At 40.5% G+C, this 12,201-nt stretch overlaps 4 protein-coding genes across 4 annotated transcripts; all 4 read right to left on the bottom strand.

The window, feature by feature from the left end:
• Positions 1–231: 231 nt before the first annotated feature.
• Positions 232–3,013, bottom strand: LOC141846141 (cytochrome c oxidase subunit 6b-2). Its single transcript, XM_074734135.1, has 4 exons — positions 2,907–3,013; positions 984–1,072; positions 804–885; positions 232–526 (listed from the first exon to the last, which is right to left on the bottom strand). The coding sequence occupies exons 1-4, from the start codon at positions 2,913–2,915 to the stop codon at positions 473–475; spliced, it is 234 nt and encodes a 77-aa protein (XP_074590236.1). The 5' UTR covers positions 2,916–3,013; the 3' UTR covers positions 232–472.
• A 795-nt stretch (positions 3,014–3,808) lies between these two features.
• On the bottom strand, positions 3,809–5,284 carry LOC141846136 (UDP-glucuronate 4-epimerase 1-like). The gene has a single exon (XM_074734130.1). It carries the CDS (start codon positions 5,200–5,202, stop codon positions 3,889–3,891), a length of 1,314 nt encoding a protein of 437 aa, XP_074590231.1. The 5' UTR covers positions 5,203–5,284; the 3' UTR covers positions 3,809–3,888.
• Positions 5,285–5,954: 670 nt separating this feature from the next.
• LOC141846139 (uncharacterized) lies at positions 5,955–8,995 on the bottom strand. Its single transcript, XM_074734132.1, has 6 exons — positions 8,715–8,995; positions 8,334–8,573; positions 7,204–7,315; positions 6,910–7,084; positions 6,533–6,773; positions 5,955–6,454 (listed from the first exon to the last, which is right to left on the bottom strand). Exons 1-6 carry the CDS (start codon positions 8,896–8,898, stop codon positions 6,159–6,161), a joined length of 1,248 nt encoding a protein of 415 aa, XP_074590233.1. The 5' UTR covers positions 8,899–8,995; the 3' UTR covers positions 5,955–6,158.
• A 1,098-nt stretch (positions 8,996–10,093) lies between these two features.
• On the bottom strand, positions 10,094–11,791 carry LOC141846566 (AP2-like ethylene-responsive transcription factor At1g16060). Its single transcript, XM_074734600.1, has 8 exons — positions 11,649–11,791; positions 11,458–11,540; positions 11,342–11,350; positions 11,170–11,258; positions 11,006–11,079; positions 10,884–10,934; positions 10,722–10,798; positions 10,094–10,623 (listed from the first exon to the last, which is right to left on the bottom strand). The coding sequence occupies exons 1-8, from the start codon at positions 11,789–11,791 to the stop codon at positions 10,094–10,096; spliced, it is 1,056 nt and encodes a 351-aa protein (XP_074590701.1).
• Between the last annotated feature and the right edge of the window lie 410 nt (positions 11,792–12,201).

Raw genomic sequence — 12,201 nt, 5'->3', positions numbered from 1 at the left:
GAAAACTAAATTCTGAAAAAATAATCACTCATCAACTCACACTAGTTTCTTTTTTCTTCTTCTATTGTTAAACCAGAAGGACTTCTACTGATCCTACCATATGCATCAAGTACATTATGCCAATGAGGTTAGTATTAGATTTGATTGCAATGCTATTTATAATTTTCCACAGGTGTAGAAGATGTCAAGAAGATTTAATTCTACATAAATATCATGATACAATCGGAGGAATACTAGAAAAGGCAATTTATACTCATTAATCTGAAGTGTAACTCAAACATAAAGAGATTCAGTTGGTTGGATATCTGTTCATCCACTTATTAATAATACAAAGAACTAAAAGCATCAAGATAGATATGATTTTGCATCGAACAGCAATAATTAAAATCAGATTGGAAATTACTAAATTCAGAACAGCATTTCAATTCCTTAAAGGAAAACAACAATCGAGTTTTGTCGTGCTTGTGCAGATTTAGAGAGGACCTGGAAATGTGCCATTATCTCTTTGCTCGTTCCATTTCCCAATCTGATTAAGAAAACAAGGAGAAGACATGCCGTGAAAGGAAGAAACTTCTATAACCATAAAACATACAAAATATTTAAAAGAAAATTCTGCAGGAAATGCATTAATTGACAATGGCCGTAACTTAAATAGCCTGGTAAAATTTGTAATCACGGAAGTCACAGAAGAAAAAAAAGGCATAATGATAAATTGGATATGTATATAGATCATAATGAATTGAAATAGTATGCATAGATGAGGAGTAGCACTATAAGCAAAAACAAGAAGTATAGTAAGTTACCCATTCTGCTGGACAGAGAGATCGATAGTATTTGGCAAACTTTTGGCAATCACCAGAGTCTTCACCTTTAGCAGCCACACACCTACATGTGCAACATCAATCAAAAAACAGCATCTAGGTTTGATGAAGACGTGTTAAAGTATACTTATGGAAGTAGCAGTTTGGTTTAGTAAAACATACTTGTGAAACTCAATATAGCGAGTGAAACAGTGCTTGGTTTGATTCGTGGTGGGAAACCTAAAATCAGCTGGTGCTGTTTTCAACTCAATCTAACAAGGAAAATTGTTTAAATATCAGTGTCACTATCTTGAACCAATTAAAAAGCAAGATAATTAATAGTAAAATCATGTTAAAATACGAGTGTCTCTTTCAACCAAAGATTGAAAACACTATAAGATGTAGGATAATTAAACAACATGCCAAGCAACCAATTATTGATGGTTCAAACCAAGTTGGATGTGCAAATGCACTAGATAATTGAAACTACAGAGTAATTGCTGAAAACTACACTAAAATTTACCAAAGCTGATGGTTATAATTAGCTACGTTCTAGGTTTTATACTCTTCTTATAAGATTTCTCTCAAATTCAAGCATGACAAGGCTTTCAATTTAGCTTGATAAAAAGAAACAAATAAATATGAGACTGAAAGGCGCCTTGTGGGTCAAGCAAAGCATTTAAACAGGCTCTACTTCTAGTCTTCTACACAATAGTACTCTATTAAATTGCAGGATAACAATAACAAAAGGTAACATATTCCAAAATTAAAGGCGATCAGTTGGTCTAAAGCTTTAATTGTGTTTAAATTTTAACCATACATATTCTGGATTCTTACTATTGCCAAATAACCACATCATCTACTACAATTTTTTTCTTTCAGCAAGTTAGTTCTTTTAATTAATGATTCATTAGTTGATTAAGGATACTTTTATCCACTAGTGGATGATTAGTTGAATTAGTCATGGCTGTAATATTATGACTATTTGCTTTTGTTGATGTGTTATTTCTGGGAAGCAAAGGATAAGGAATCCACGTTCTTCCCTATTGGCGTGATCTCTACACCAATAGTCAATAAAAGAGAATGTTTGCCCAAAAGAGCTCATTAATTGAGCGCTACCCACTCCCTACTCCCTAGAATCTCCAATTGAATATGTGGTCTAGTTATCATTATTGAAGAGCTTAAAATTGACAACATGAAAGAGATTATCCTAGCACCAGTTGGTAATTTCAGATCTGTGACAGCAATATAGATTTGAATGGCATTATATCAAATATAAATGCATATGCAAAATAGTAGTACCACTCTCCCATGGAAGAAACTTAGCCTAGACAAATAAATATTGCTTGACAATTGCAGGGAACAATGAGATATCAAGATACCGCAATCAACACAAATAAAACATATTCAGTATGTGTTTATGCATCAGTAACAAAGAAATTCAAATCTTTGTGGTTTGATCTTGTCTCTCAAGAAATAAGATTAACCAATGATACGATCAGAAAGTAAGCCATGAAATACCCTTAAGCTTTGTGCTATTAGAATTCAGAAAGATAACCTGCTCCTCAGAAATGCTTCAATATGTTCGTTGTAAGGTTTACTTAAATAAATAAGCAAAAACAGAGGTAGTGGCACAATAATTTATACACAAAAAGTCGAGCCTTTTGGCAGATTTTGCCGGAAACAAGAATGACTAGAGATCATGTAAATATTCATGTATAGAGATCATGAATAGAGAAACTCAGAGAAAGTGGCACGATACATTGAGAACGTCAACCCTTTCGGAAGATTTTGCGAAAATAGAAACGAAAAAGCCCTGTGATCGTGTAATACTCTCATCGGCAATCAAACGAAAACCCTAGAATCACGCGATCACAGAAATGAATAAAGAAATGATAAAAATCGTATGCTTGATTTTGAAATGGTACATGTGCATCGATAAAATAGCCAATAAATCGATGTTCCAATCGATATTACACACACACACCAAAAGAAGAAAACAAAATCCACAATCGCATCGAAGGGCATTCATAGCAGAACTGAGATCAGAAATCACAAGAAACAATGGAGAGAAAGAGATATGCAAGGACCGATGGAGCTTCTTACCTCCTCCATTGAAAGATCCCCAAAGCGAGAGAGAAGCCAAGATCTCGAAACAAAGGAACGAGATTGGGAGCCTGCCTGGTTTGCCTCCTTCCGAGGGGAGAACAGAAGAACAAGTCAAATAACACTCTGGAGAAGGTCGGATGACACGTGGGCGGATGTGATGGAGGGAAGTAAGACCGACAATCTCTGTCATTGGGCCACGTGTCCACCGTCGAACTGAGTCTCGTTAGAAAGATGCGGATTCGGAGTCTGCTAGAGTCCGATCCTAAAATAACGAATGAGAAGCTTCAATGTTTCCAGTAAAATTGTTTCCCAAAATACTATATTTAGACTAATTATATATTATAACTAAATACTTCCTTTTATTTTCTGATTAAAATGAAGGCTGGCAAAATTAAAAGGATTTAATTATTTAAAGTTTACCTTTTTTTCATCTTTCCCTAATATCCTCATGAAAGTGAACATTTTTAATCACTTTGTGATAATAAAAAATATTTTCAGAAAAATTAAAACTTTTTTTTTTCACTTTTCTGTCGTACACAAAATTTACAGCTGGACGCACCGCGTTCGGACGAGAGGACGCTGCGGAATCATTCGAGGTGGGCTGCGCCACATCATAGCCTGGCAACTCATCTTCCGATGCGCAAGACTACCATCATAGTCTTGCCCGACAGTTTACTGCGGATTGATCCGCGGGCCCCACTGGTGTTCGCCACTCCGGCAGCGGGATAAGAAAACGTGTCTTATGCGAAGGGGTAACGTAAGCAACATAGAGAACCAACCAGCATTCGAATGATATTTACCAGAATGACATTGAGACCAGATCTGCTCCGTCGCCGGCGACGGTGGCCGGCGGAGCGCTGGTCGGAGATCGATTAAGAGAGTGGAAGCAGTATGAACAATTCACGTTAAATGATCCAGTATGATGTTTAGGAGCTAAATTTGAATATGGGAGGTCAAAATTGAAGAAAAGTGGTCTTTTTTACATGCTTTGGGAGGCTTTGCCGCCGGTTTTTGGGCTGTAGCCGTAGTAGGAGAGATACCACTTGACGAATTTCTTGAGGCCGGTCTCCAGGTTGGTCGTCGGATTGTAGCCGAGCTCGGCGCGAGCGTAGCTGATGTTGGCGTGGGTGAAGGGGACGTCGCCGTTGCCAGGCATCTCCATCACGTGGATCTTGGCCTTCACCTTGAGGTTCTGCTCCAGGATGCGGACGAGAGCCGGGACGGTGACCGGCGATGTGTTTCCGAGGTTGAAGATGCGGTACTGTGCGGGGCCTTGCTTCCTGCCGCCGCTGCCGGTGCTCTTCGCCGCGGTGTCGAGGGAGGCGACGCAACCCTTCACGATGTCGTCGATGAAAGTGAAGTCGCGGGCTAGGTCGACCCCGTTCTTGCCGCGGTAGACGGTGATGGGCTTTGCCTGGAGGATGTTGCGGGTGAAGGAGAAGTAGGCCATGTCGGGGCGGCCCCAGGGCCCGTACACGGTGAAGAAGCGGAGGCCGGTGATGGAGAGGCCGTAGATGTGGTTGTACGTGTGGGTGATCTCCTCGCCGGCCTTCTTGGTGGCTGCATAGAGAGAGGCCGGACTGTCTGTGCGATCTAACTCCGAGAATGGCACCTTTTCGTTGAGGCCGTACACCGACGAGGACGACGCCCACACGATCGCCGGCTGCGGATCCGCAGACTTGCAGGCCTCGAGCAGAGTGACGAGGCCGGCGATGTTGCTGTGGACGTACGAAGCCGGGTTCTCGATCGCGTAGCGAACGCCGGCTTGGGCCGCGAGGTGCATCACGTGGGAGAAGGGCACGGCGTCGAAGAGCTTGGCGAGGAGGCGCCCGTCGTTGATGTCGCCCTCCACCACGAATACGCCGTGCGAGGCCAGCACCGCCTTGCGAGCCTTCTTCAGCGACGGGTCGTAGTAGTTATTGAAGTTATCCAGCCCGACGACGCCGTCGCCGCGCTTGCGGAGGGCCAGCGACACGTGCGTGCCGACGAAGCCGGCGGCTCCGGTGAGGAGCACGGACTTGCCGCCTGGGCGCCGCGGCGTCGCCGACGCCCGGATCTGCTTCTCCCACTGCATCCCACCCCAGGTAGAAGGGAAATACTTGGACGACGATTCGACGAAGCTCTGGAAGCTGAGATACGACGCCGTGAGCGCGATCAATAAGAGCGCCCACATGAACATTGTGCCTGTCGAGGCGAAACACCGGTGGAACTGCCGATTGATGGTGAGCGCCCGGTCGATCTTCACCTTCCCCGGCGTCGCCGGAAACAGATCATCTTCCTTCACTTTCATCATCTCTTCCTCTGCTTGTTTCTTCCGCAGGGCAGCGATCGCACGCCAAGTGTTCGACGGAATGTCCAGCTGCACCTGCTGAGGAAGGGGGCGCCGAGCGCTAGCGTATAGATAGCCGGTCAGGAAAAAAAAAGAAAAAAAAAAAAAGAAAAACCAGAGAAACCGCGTGAATGCTGTCCTCGACCTGGTACGCCAAAAAAAACTGCAAATTATTTATTTCTTTCTTTCTATTACTGTATAATTAAATCAAAATTGCCTAAATTTATTTTAAAAGATAAGAAACGATAGAATAAAAGGCGAATAAAAAAGACTTGAAACTTTTTTTTAGTGGATTAATAATAATAATAATAGCAAGATTCTTTAATTGGGCGCCGAAGAATCCGGTTCACCATCGAACCGGGTGTGGTTTTTGCAGCACTGCACTCATGTCCGGCGAGGGGCCCATCGGTTGGGTCGACGTCCACGCGGGAGAGGACGACCGTGGAGATCGGTTGCGGCGGACGAGGAGAGCCGGTGATCGCGGTGGACATGAGTGCGTTGCGTCATAATTATTTTGAAATTATAATATGAAAATAATAAGGCAAAGTAAAATCAGATTTATTTTTTAAAGATTACCCTTTTTCTTCACAAAAGAAATTATGCAAATAAATAGAATTATAAGTATAAATATTTTATCAAATTTAATAGTGTAACGGAGTTAAGTTTGTTATGTTTAAGTTTACCAAATTGGCATGATAAGCACATGAACTTAGAACTTTAATGCAAAATAGACCGACCATCTTTCATACTTGATAACACATCATGTCCATAGATTATTTAGCAGCACAGACTGTCATTGCCATCATATGATTTATAATCCAAATACAAATAACGCCATTATAGAGTTGTAATTGCAAGCAAACTTATCCATGAGCACAGTTGATGCATCACGACATAGAGGCTCTTCTTCCTTGACGTGCTCAGAACTCTCTGTCCGGGAACATGAGGGGAGCAACGAGGGACCAGATGAAGAGAGCCGCGGTTGCCCAGCCAGTGGCAATCCTAACCCACACAGAAGGCCACCCGACGTCGACGAGCTTTCCGCTTTCTCCGACCGAGGTGGACCAGCCAGTCAGGAGCATGGCTGAGTACATGCTTGCGAGAGAGAAGATGAGGTGGAAGAAGGTATATGAGTAAGAAACTGGCTTTGACTCATCCTTCTTCTCGTCTTTCTGTTCGTCCAGCTTGTCAAACGGGAGCAATGGTTTCTCGGACCCTATGATATATTTGTTAACAAAACCAACGTCCAAAGATCACAAAGCAATGTAGTTCGAAGATGGCGATGAGAACTGACCGGCACGAGGTGAATTTGGGGACGATACAAAGGTCGTCGAGGAGCCGGCACGAACGGCGGAGTAGACAACTGAGAGCACAGTCGTAAGCAATCCTAGAGTGAGACTTCCAGTCGAAATGGCTTTGGAATGGTTGTGAAGGCCATTGCACTCGTAATCCCTCGGTTCACTTGAAAGTCCACTGTAACAGAGGTAAGTGCAGTAAAGTGAAATAACTGATGCTGGTAGCAGGCTTCCATTTACCTGCATGTATCAACAAAAAAAAATGGCCTCATTGCAATTTGTTTGGCGGCATATGAAGAATGGGGGGAAAAAATATAGAAATTTGATTCCTCTGTGATTCACAAATAATCATAAGATGGAGTAGGAAGGAACAAACCTTTGGATGCAATGCGATTGTAGCAAAAACAAACACGAGAATCAACGTAAGAACAATGAAAAAGGTATTGAGTCCACAGTCATGTCCTGATGGAGTAAACCAGTGAAAGAGCACCCCCGCAAAGGTGAATGTTGCTAAGTAGCAAATCAGAGAGACAATTAACAAAGCCATGTACCTACGGCAAAAGGATAGAGTGAAAACCTCCATTTGTTATAAACACAGTTTATGAATCAAAAGCACCTACATAGTACGTAAGGAGAAAGCACTAGAACTAGAAAAGAGAGATTCACAAACCAGAACTGCTCGTCCTTTGAAACCCAATTTTCATTCCATGCATGTACAAAATCAAGCAAGAGAATTACTTGAACGAGGAGAAACAATCCAGAACCAAATTTTGATATCGACTCTGCAACACAATACACCATAAGTACCCAATACGTATATACATTAACATACTTAAAGAGGTGAGCGATTTGATTCTTTGTAACATGAATAAAAGTGTATATAAAGCGGTTCCATGCAACCGCACAAGGATGCAGTAATTCAAGCGGATGCACATAAGCACATTCCATATGTACTATTGTTATGCCATTGACATGTATTTGAGGTGTAAAAGGTCAGTTGCAAACCACACAATGTATGCCATTCACTAAACACACAAGTATAGGTTCAAGATTACTTGTCTAGCCTGCATTCAATCCTAAGAATCAACAAAGTGCTGAGACTTATCAGCTATAAAAGATTTGAAAACAATGAAAACAAAAGCTTAAAAGAAAGACACAGTTAATCAAGATTGTTGTCAGACTTAGCCACAAAGGCTAGGATCTCTCTGCTGAGGACCTGCAAATTGTTCCTACCTCGACGGTTACGAAAGTCATAAACTACAACGTGATTTAAAAGGACAGGGTGCGGAGGATGGCAATGGCTATAAGGAATGAAGTTACTGTTGTGCTAATGATGATGTTTTAGCTGAATAAATCTTTTCCTAAAACTACAAACAACTTCCCTAATCAATTATTGATTTTTTTTTTAATAGGCACATGCTTGCTTATTTATAAATAAAACAAACTTAGTTCATAATTATGTTTCTTTTATTCTCAATTCTTAGCAACTATTCCACACAGTTTATGAAGATAATTAGTTTTATTGTCTAAGACGGAACATATATGTGGTACTAGAAAGTTATATGCTTTCAAACCCATGTATGAAAGAACTAGATCAAAACAGGAAGTGTGAAATTTTTTCTACCCAAATTAATGGGAAAATGAACCATGTCATAATCTTCAACTCAAACTAATGTACTGTCTTTATGAAGAACGAATAGTCTGCAGTAAGAAATTGCATGGTAACCAGAGAAAGCTTCTTCCTTATATTATTTGAATCAAAGAGAGATATTTTATCTACTTAAGACAGCAAAATCTCACCATAGAAGCTGACGACGCCATTGGGGACGAAGAACATAAGAAAGACCACAACACACCAGCAGACAATCTTCGCCATCCAACCACCATGGTGAAGACGATCGCGCGGATCCTTCTGATTCTTTATACCAATCATAAGAACAGCTAGAATCGTGAAGAACAAGAAATTCCCCAAGCTGACACGAAGAACGGCGTTGGTCTCAAACCATTCCCTATCGGGCATCTTCTGGAAGTGATTAATCCCTACAAAACCATCAAAGATTCAATTACTAGACCGATCGAATCTGGTAACGATAAAATTTGAACCGATCAACCAAAGCTGTAGCTTAACATGCATAATTCGCCTTGCGAATTGGGAGAATGAAGATAAGGTAAATTGCTTACAAGGGATGGACTCCATGAGGGGAGCGGCGACCTCGCGGAGGATCCACGAGACGACGAGGGACGAGGCGAAGAGGCCACAGTAGGCGATGCGAGCGGAGCGGCGGCTGATGCTGCCGGCGACCGAGCGGCACGCCTCGCAAGCGCAGGACGCGCAACAAGAGGCGAGGCACGAGGCTGCCCACATCACTTCGTCGTCGATTTCGACCTCTTCTTCTTCGAATCTACAGAGAAGAAGCCCCAATTGCGAACCGGAAACCCTAGAGCACGGAAAAGGTGAGCAGAAGCTGGTCTCCTTTCCCTTCCTCTTGTAATCGACGGGAATAACATTTTCCGAATCAGCCCTCCTATTTTTAAATTAAAATATTAGACTCAGTCAAGCGTCAAAATTATGGGACTTTTATTTATTTAAGGTGTTTAGGCTTTATCTAATTAATTTTAAAGGTAAATATTTTTGTTTAATTCGTCTAGTAAATAAATTTAAAATATAATATATTTATTTTATTTAAAATTTAAACTCTAATTCTTTTATCGATCTTTGAATGTTTCACCACTGTATCACTAATCTCTTTATGTAAGAAAGTTTGTTGGATATTGGGGTCTTAACGGATTGATACAGTTTTGTAAAAAAAATCAGAATGTCATGATGAAAGTCATAATTAATTTCAAAATAAAAATCTACATTTCACGTAGATAGATTTAGACTATTAATTTGCTCAAAATCGATTAAGGGTGAATGAGAAATTAATTATTTAAAGTTATCCAGAATAACATTAATTATTAATTAATGGAATAATTAATGTTATATAAGGAAGTGCATGGGGAATAGATTCACATCGGAGAAAATTTTGATGGCTTCTCTTCCTTATTAATGTTACTGTGTTAACGGAGTTAATACAAAAAATCATGCATTGCTCTTTTTTCATGGACATGCAAGTGTTAATACCTGTGAGCCCGCCATTCGCCACGCGCGTAATAAGCTTTTTGTCGGCACACTTTGCGTGAGGAGCATTGCAATATCATTTATAGAAATAATGTTGAACACTAGCCTCGATAATCCGTATCAATTTACATCCTCCCGAGAAGCCACCGGAACCAAAAAGTTGCCAATATATACTCCAAAATGAAAGAAATAAGAAGAAATACTCAACAAATGATTTGAAACAATACACTTTTATCATTATCATATCAATGCTTGAATTGAATCTCTATAAACATTAGCTAGCAACAAAATGAATCAATGTTTAGCTCAACAATCATCTTCTTCCACAGTTCTCTCCTTTAATTCTCTTGTCTGTTGACTCAACTTATCAGTAATCCTATTTCCAAAATTAAGGAACATAAATTATTGACTATTTCAGCTCACAAACAAACAGCTAGAACTACATTGCTTCTTCGATCAGTGGAGAAGACATAAAGTCACCGAAGTCCCCAAAGATGGAGTCGTCTTCTTCCTCGATGAAGCTCCTGCCATTTTGGCACTCGAAGTAGGTTTGAATATAATCTGGAAAATTGCACTGGATTATTGATTTATTCTCTTCACAAGAGTTTGGCGTCGCCGGCGCTGATGAGGAGGAGGAGGTGGTGGCGGCGGTGGTTTCCGGTGAAGTCTTTTGCAGCATCTCCTTGAACTTTGACGACTGAAACAGAAGTCCAAGCGCAGATGGCCCGGCGCCGCCTCCTCTGGCTCTCGCTGGCTCAGGGACGTCGCCGACGTCGCTGGGGTTCGGAGGCCGGAGCAGCAAGCCGTGGGGCGTCGGGATGCCGGTCGGTGGGTCGGAGCCGATGGCTCCCTCGCCGTTCGGCCGGAGCCACTTGATGTACCGGCTGAGGCCGAAGTTCGTGATGGCGTTGAGGCCCCGGTACTCGATCGCTGCGATGTCGTAGGCCGTCGCAGCCTCTTCCTGCGTCGCTGCACGCAAATGCAGAGATTCAATTTTCAATAAATAATAAATAAAATTAAAAAATATTTTTTTAAAATAAAATAAATCAGCAATATATATTTTTTACCATATGTTCCGAGGTAGAGATACTTGTTGCCAAAAACTCGACCAATTCGAGCTTCCCATCGCCCATTATGATGATGCCTAATTAATTAATTAACATAAAATTAACTTTCTTCTAATTAATATTAAAAATAAAAATAAAAATAAAAAGATATAAATTAAATACCTTGCTACGCCTCTGTACTTTGAGACTCCTCTCGAGAAGCCACTGCTCTTCCTGTATGAGAATTTTCACTTAAAAAATCATTAAAAAAAGGTTAATTAAGTTAAATGGATATTAATTAATACCTTCTTAATGATCCAATATATTCTTCTCTGGTCTGGCTCTCCATTTGTTTCAGCTCTTCCTCGTATGCTGATATCTTCGATTTAAATAAAATATATTATTCATAATAAATTATTTAAAAATTATAAAAAATAAATGTAAATATAAATATATAAATGAAAATTACAGGAAAATTGAGGATGGTGTCCTGGCCCCAATACTTCAATGCTGCTAGATCATAAGCATGAGCTGCTGCCTCTTCATCATCATAAGCCCCTGCATTAATATTAATTCATAAATTAATTAATTCTCAAATTGTTTATTATTATTATTATTATTAATTAAAATGTTTTCCTCACCGAGATAAACTGCATCGAGATCCAAAACCCACCGAGGCAGCAACACAGAAAGAAAACATGATTAAGAGCAGAAGAAAGAAATAATTAATTAACTTTGTGATTAATTAATTAATTACCTTGTTTTCCTTTCTTGTTTTGCGACTCATTCCAGCAGTTTTTGTCCCACAAATGCGCCTCGTATCTCCCTGTCCACCGATGCCTGCTCAAGTTAATGAACACGAATTAGCCTAAGAATTAATTAAAACAGCAATTAGTAAATAAGCTAAGTGTTAATTAAAATGATTAGGAAAGAAACTAATTAATTAACCTGGTGACGCCGCGGTAGACGGAGCTGCGCTGAGAAGGAGACTCTCTCGGGACGCTCTTTCTTGTTCTCTTGAGCTTCGCAGCTCCGGTAGCGTCACGGCTGCCGCGGTCGCCGTCGTCGATGTTTCTCTGCCTCTTGCCCATTGCTATTGCTATTGCTCTTCCAAATATGGCAATTGAGGGAGAAGCAATGAAGGGGGGGTTTTTAACGAAGGAGAATGATAGCGGCCGGCTCTCTTTGATATTGGCCGTCCATTGTCTTTACTTAGAGCAATATTGTAATGACTCTTAATGTTTTTGAAGTGTTAATATATTTCTTATTATACATAATAATTAGATTTAAATGGAGATTAAGTTGGATGAAAAAGAAAATTAGTACTCTACGTACATTTGTATTAAGAACTACCAATTGGCACTATTGTTAGAATTTCAGATATTAATATTTAATTGATTTAATATTAATTTTTTTGGGTGGCACAAAGAAGGGAAAAGAAGGAGAGTTTAGATGAACTACTAACAACTTCCAACTTCCAACTAAAGAATCATAAAAAATA

This window comes from Curcuma longa, chromosome 15, assembly GCF_044706935.1.
Source record: "Curcuma longa cultivar G26 ecotype Majalengka, Jawa Barat chromosome 15, ITB_CL_G26_1.1, whole genome shotgun sequence".
Taxonomy (NCBI): Eukaryota; Viridiplantae; Streptophyta; class Magnoliopsida; order Zingiberales; family Zingiberaceae; genus Curcuma; species Curcuma longa.
Note: the sequence above shows the minus strand (reverse complement) of the source record. Positions and strands in the feature narration are given on the sequence as shown.

What these genes read in the sequence shown, in the direction of transcription:
- LOC141846141 (XM_074734135.1), bottom strand. An exon ending in CGCTATATTGAGTTTCACAA is followed by an intron (nt 886 to 983) that starts GTATGTTTTACT and finishes TTGCACATGTAG; the next exon opens with GTGTGTGGCTGCTAAAGGTG. An exon ending in CTCTCTGTCCAGCAGAATGG is followed by an intron (nt 527 to 803) that starts GTAACTTACTAT and finishes TTTCTTAATCAG; the next exon opens with ATTGGGAAATGGAACGAGCA.
- LOC141846566 (XM_074734600.1), bottom strand. Translation starts at nt 11,791, where the DNA reads ATGGGCAAGAGGCAGAGAAACATCGACGACGGCGACCGCGGCAGCCGT. An exon ending in GTCTACCGCGGCGTCACCAG is followed by an intron (nt 11,541 to 11,648) that starts GTTAATTAATTA and finishes TAACTTGAGCAG; the next exon opens with GCATCGGTGGACAGGGAGAT. An exon ending in TATATTGGATCATTAAGAAG is followed by an intron (nt 10,935 to 11,005) that starts GTATTAATTAAT and finishes ATTCTCATACAG; the next exon opens with GAAGAGCAGTGGCTTCTCGA.
- LOC141846136 (XM_074734130.1), bottom strand. Translation starts at nt 5,202, where the DNA reads ATGATGAAAGTGAAGGAAGATGATCTGTTTCCGGCGACGCCGGGGAAG.
- LOC141846139 (XM_074734132.1), bottom strand. Translation starts at nt 8,898, where the DNA reads ATGTGGGCAGCCTCGTGCCTCGCCTCTTGTTGCGCGTCCTGCGCTTGC. An exon ending in CCTCATGGAGTCCATCCCTT is followed by an intron (nt 8,574 to 8,714) that starts GTAAGCAATTTA and finishes ATGGTTTTGTAG; the next exon opens with GGATTAATCACTTCCAGAAG. An exon ending in TCAAAGGACGAGCAGTTCTG is followed by an intron (nt 7,085 to 7,203) that starts GTTTGTGAATCT and finishes CTTTTGCCGTAG; the next exon opens with GTACATGGCTTTGTTAATTG.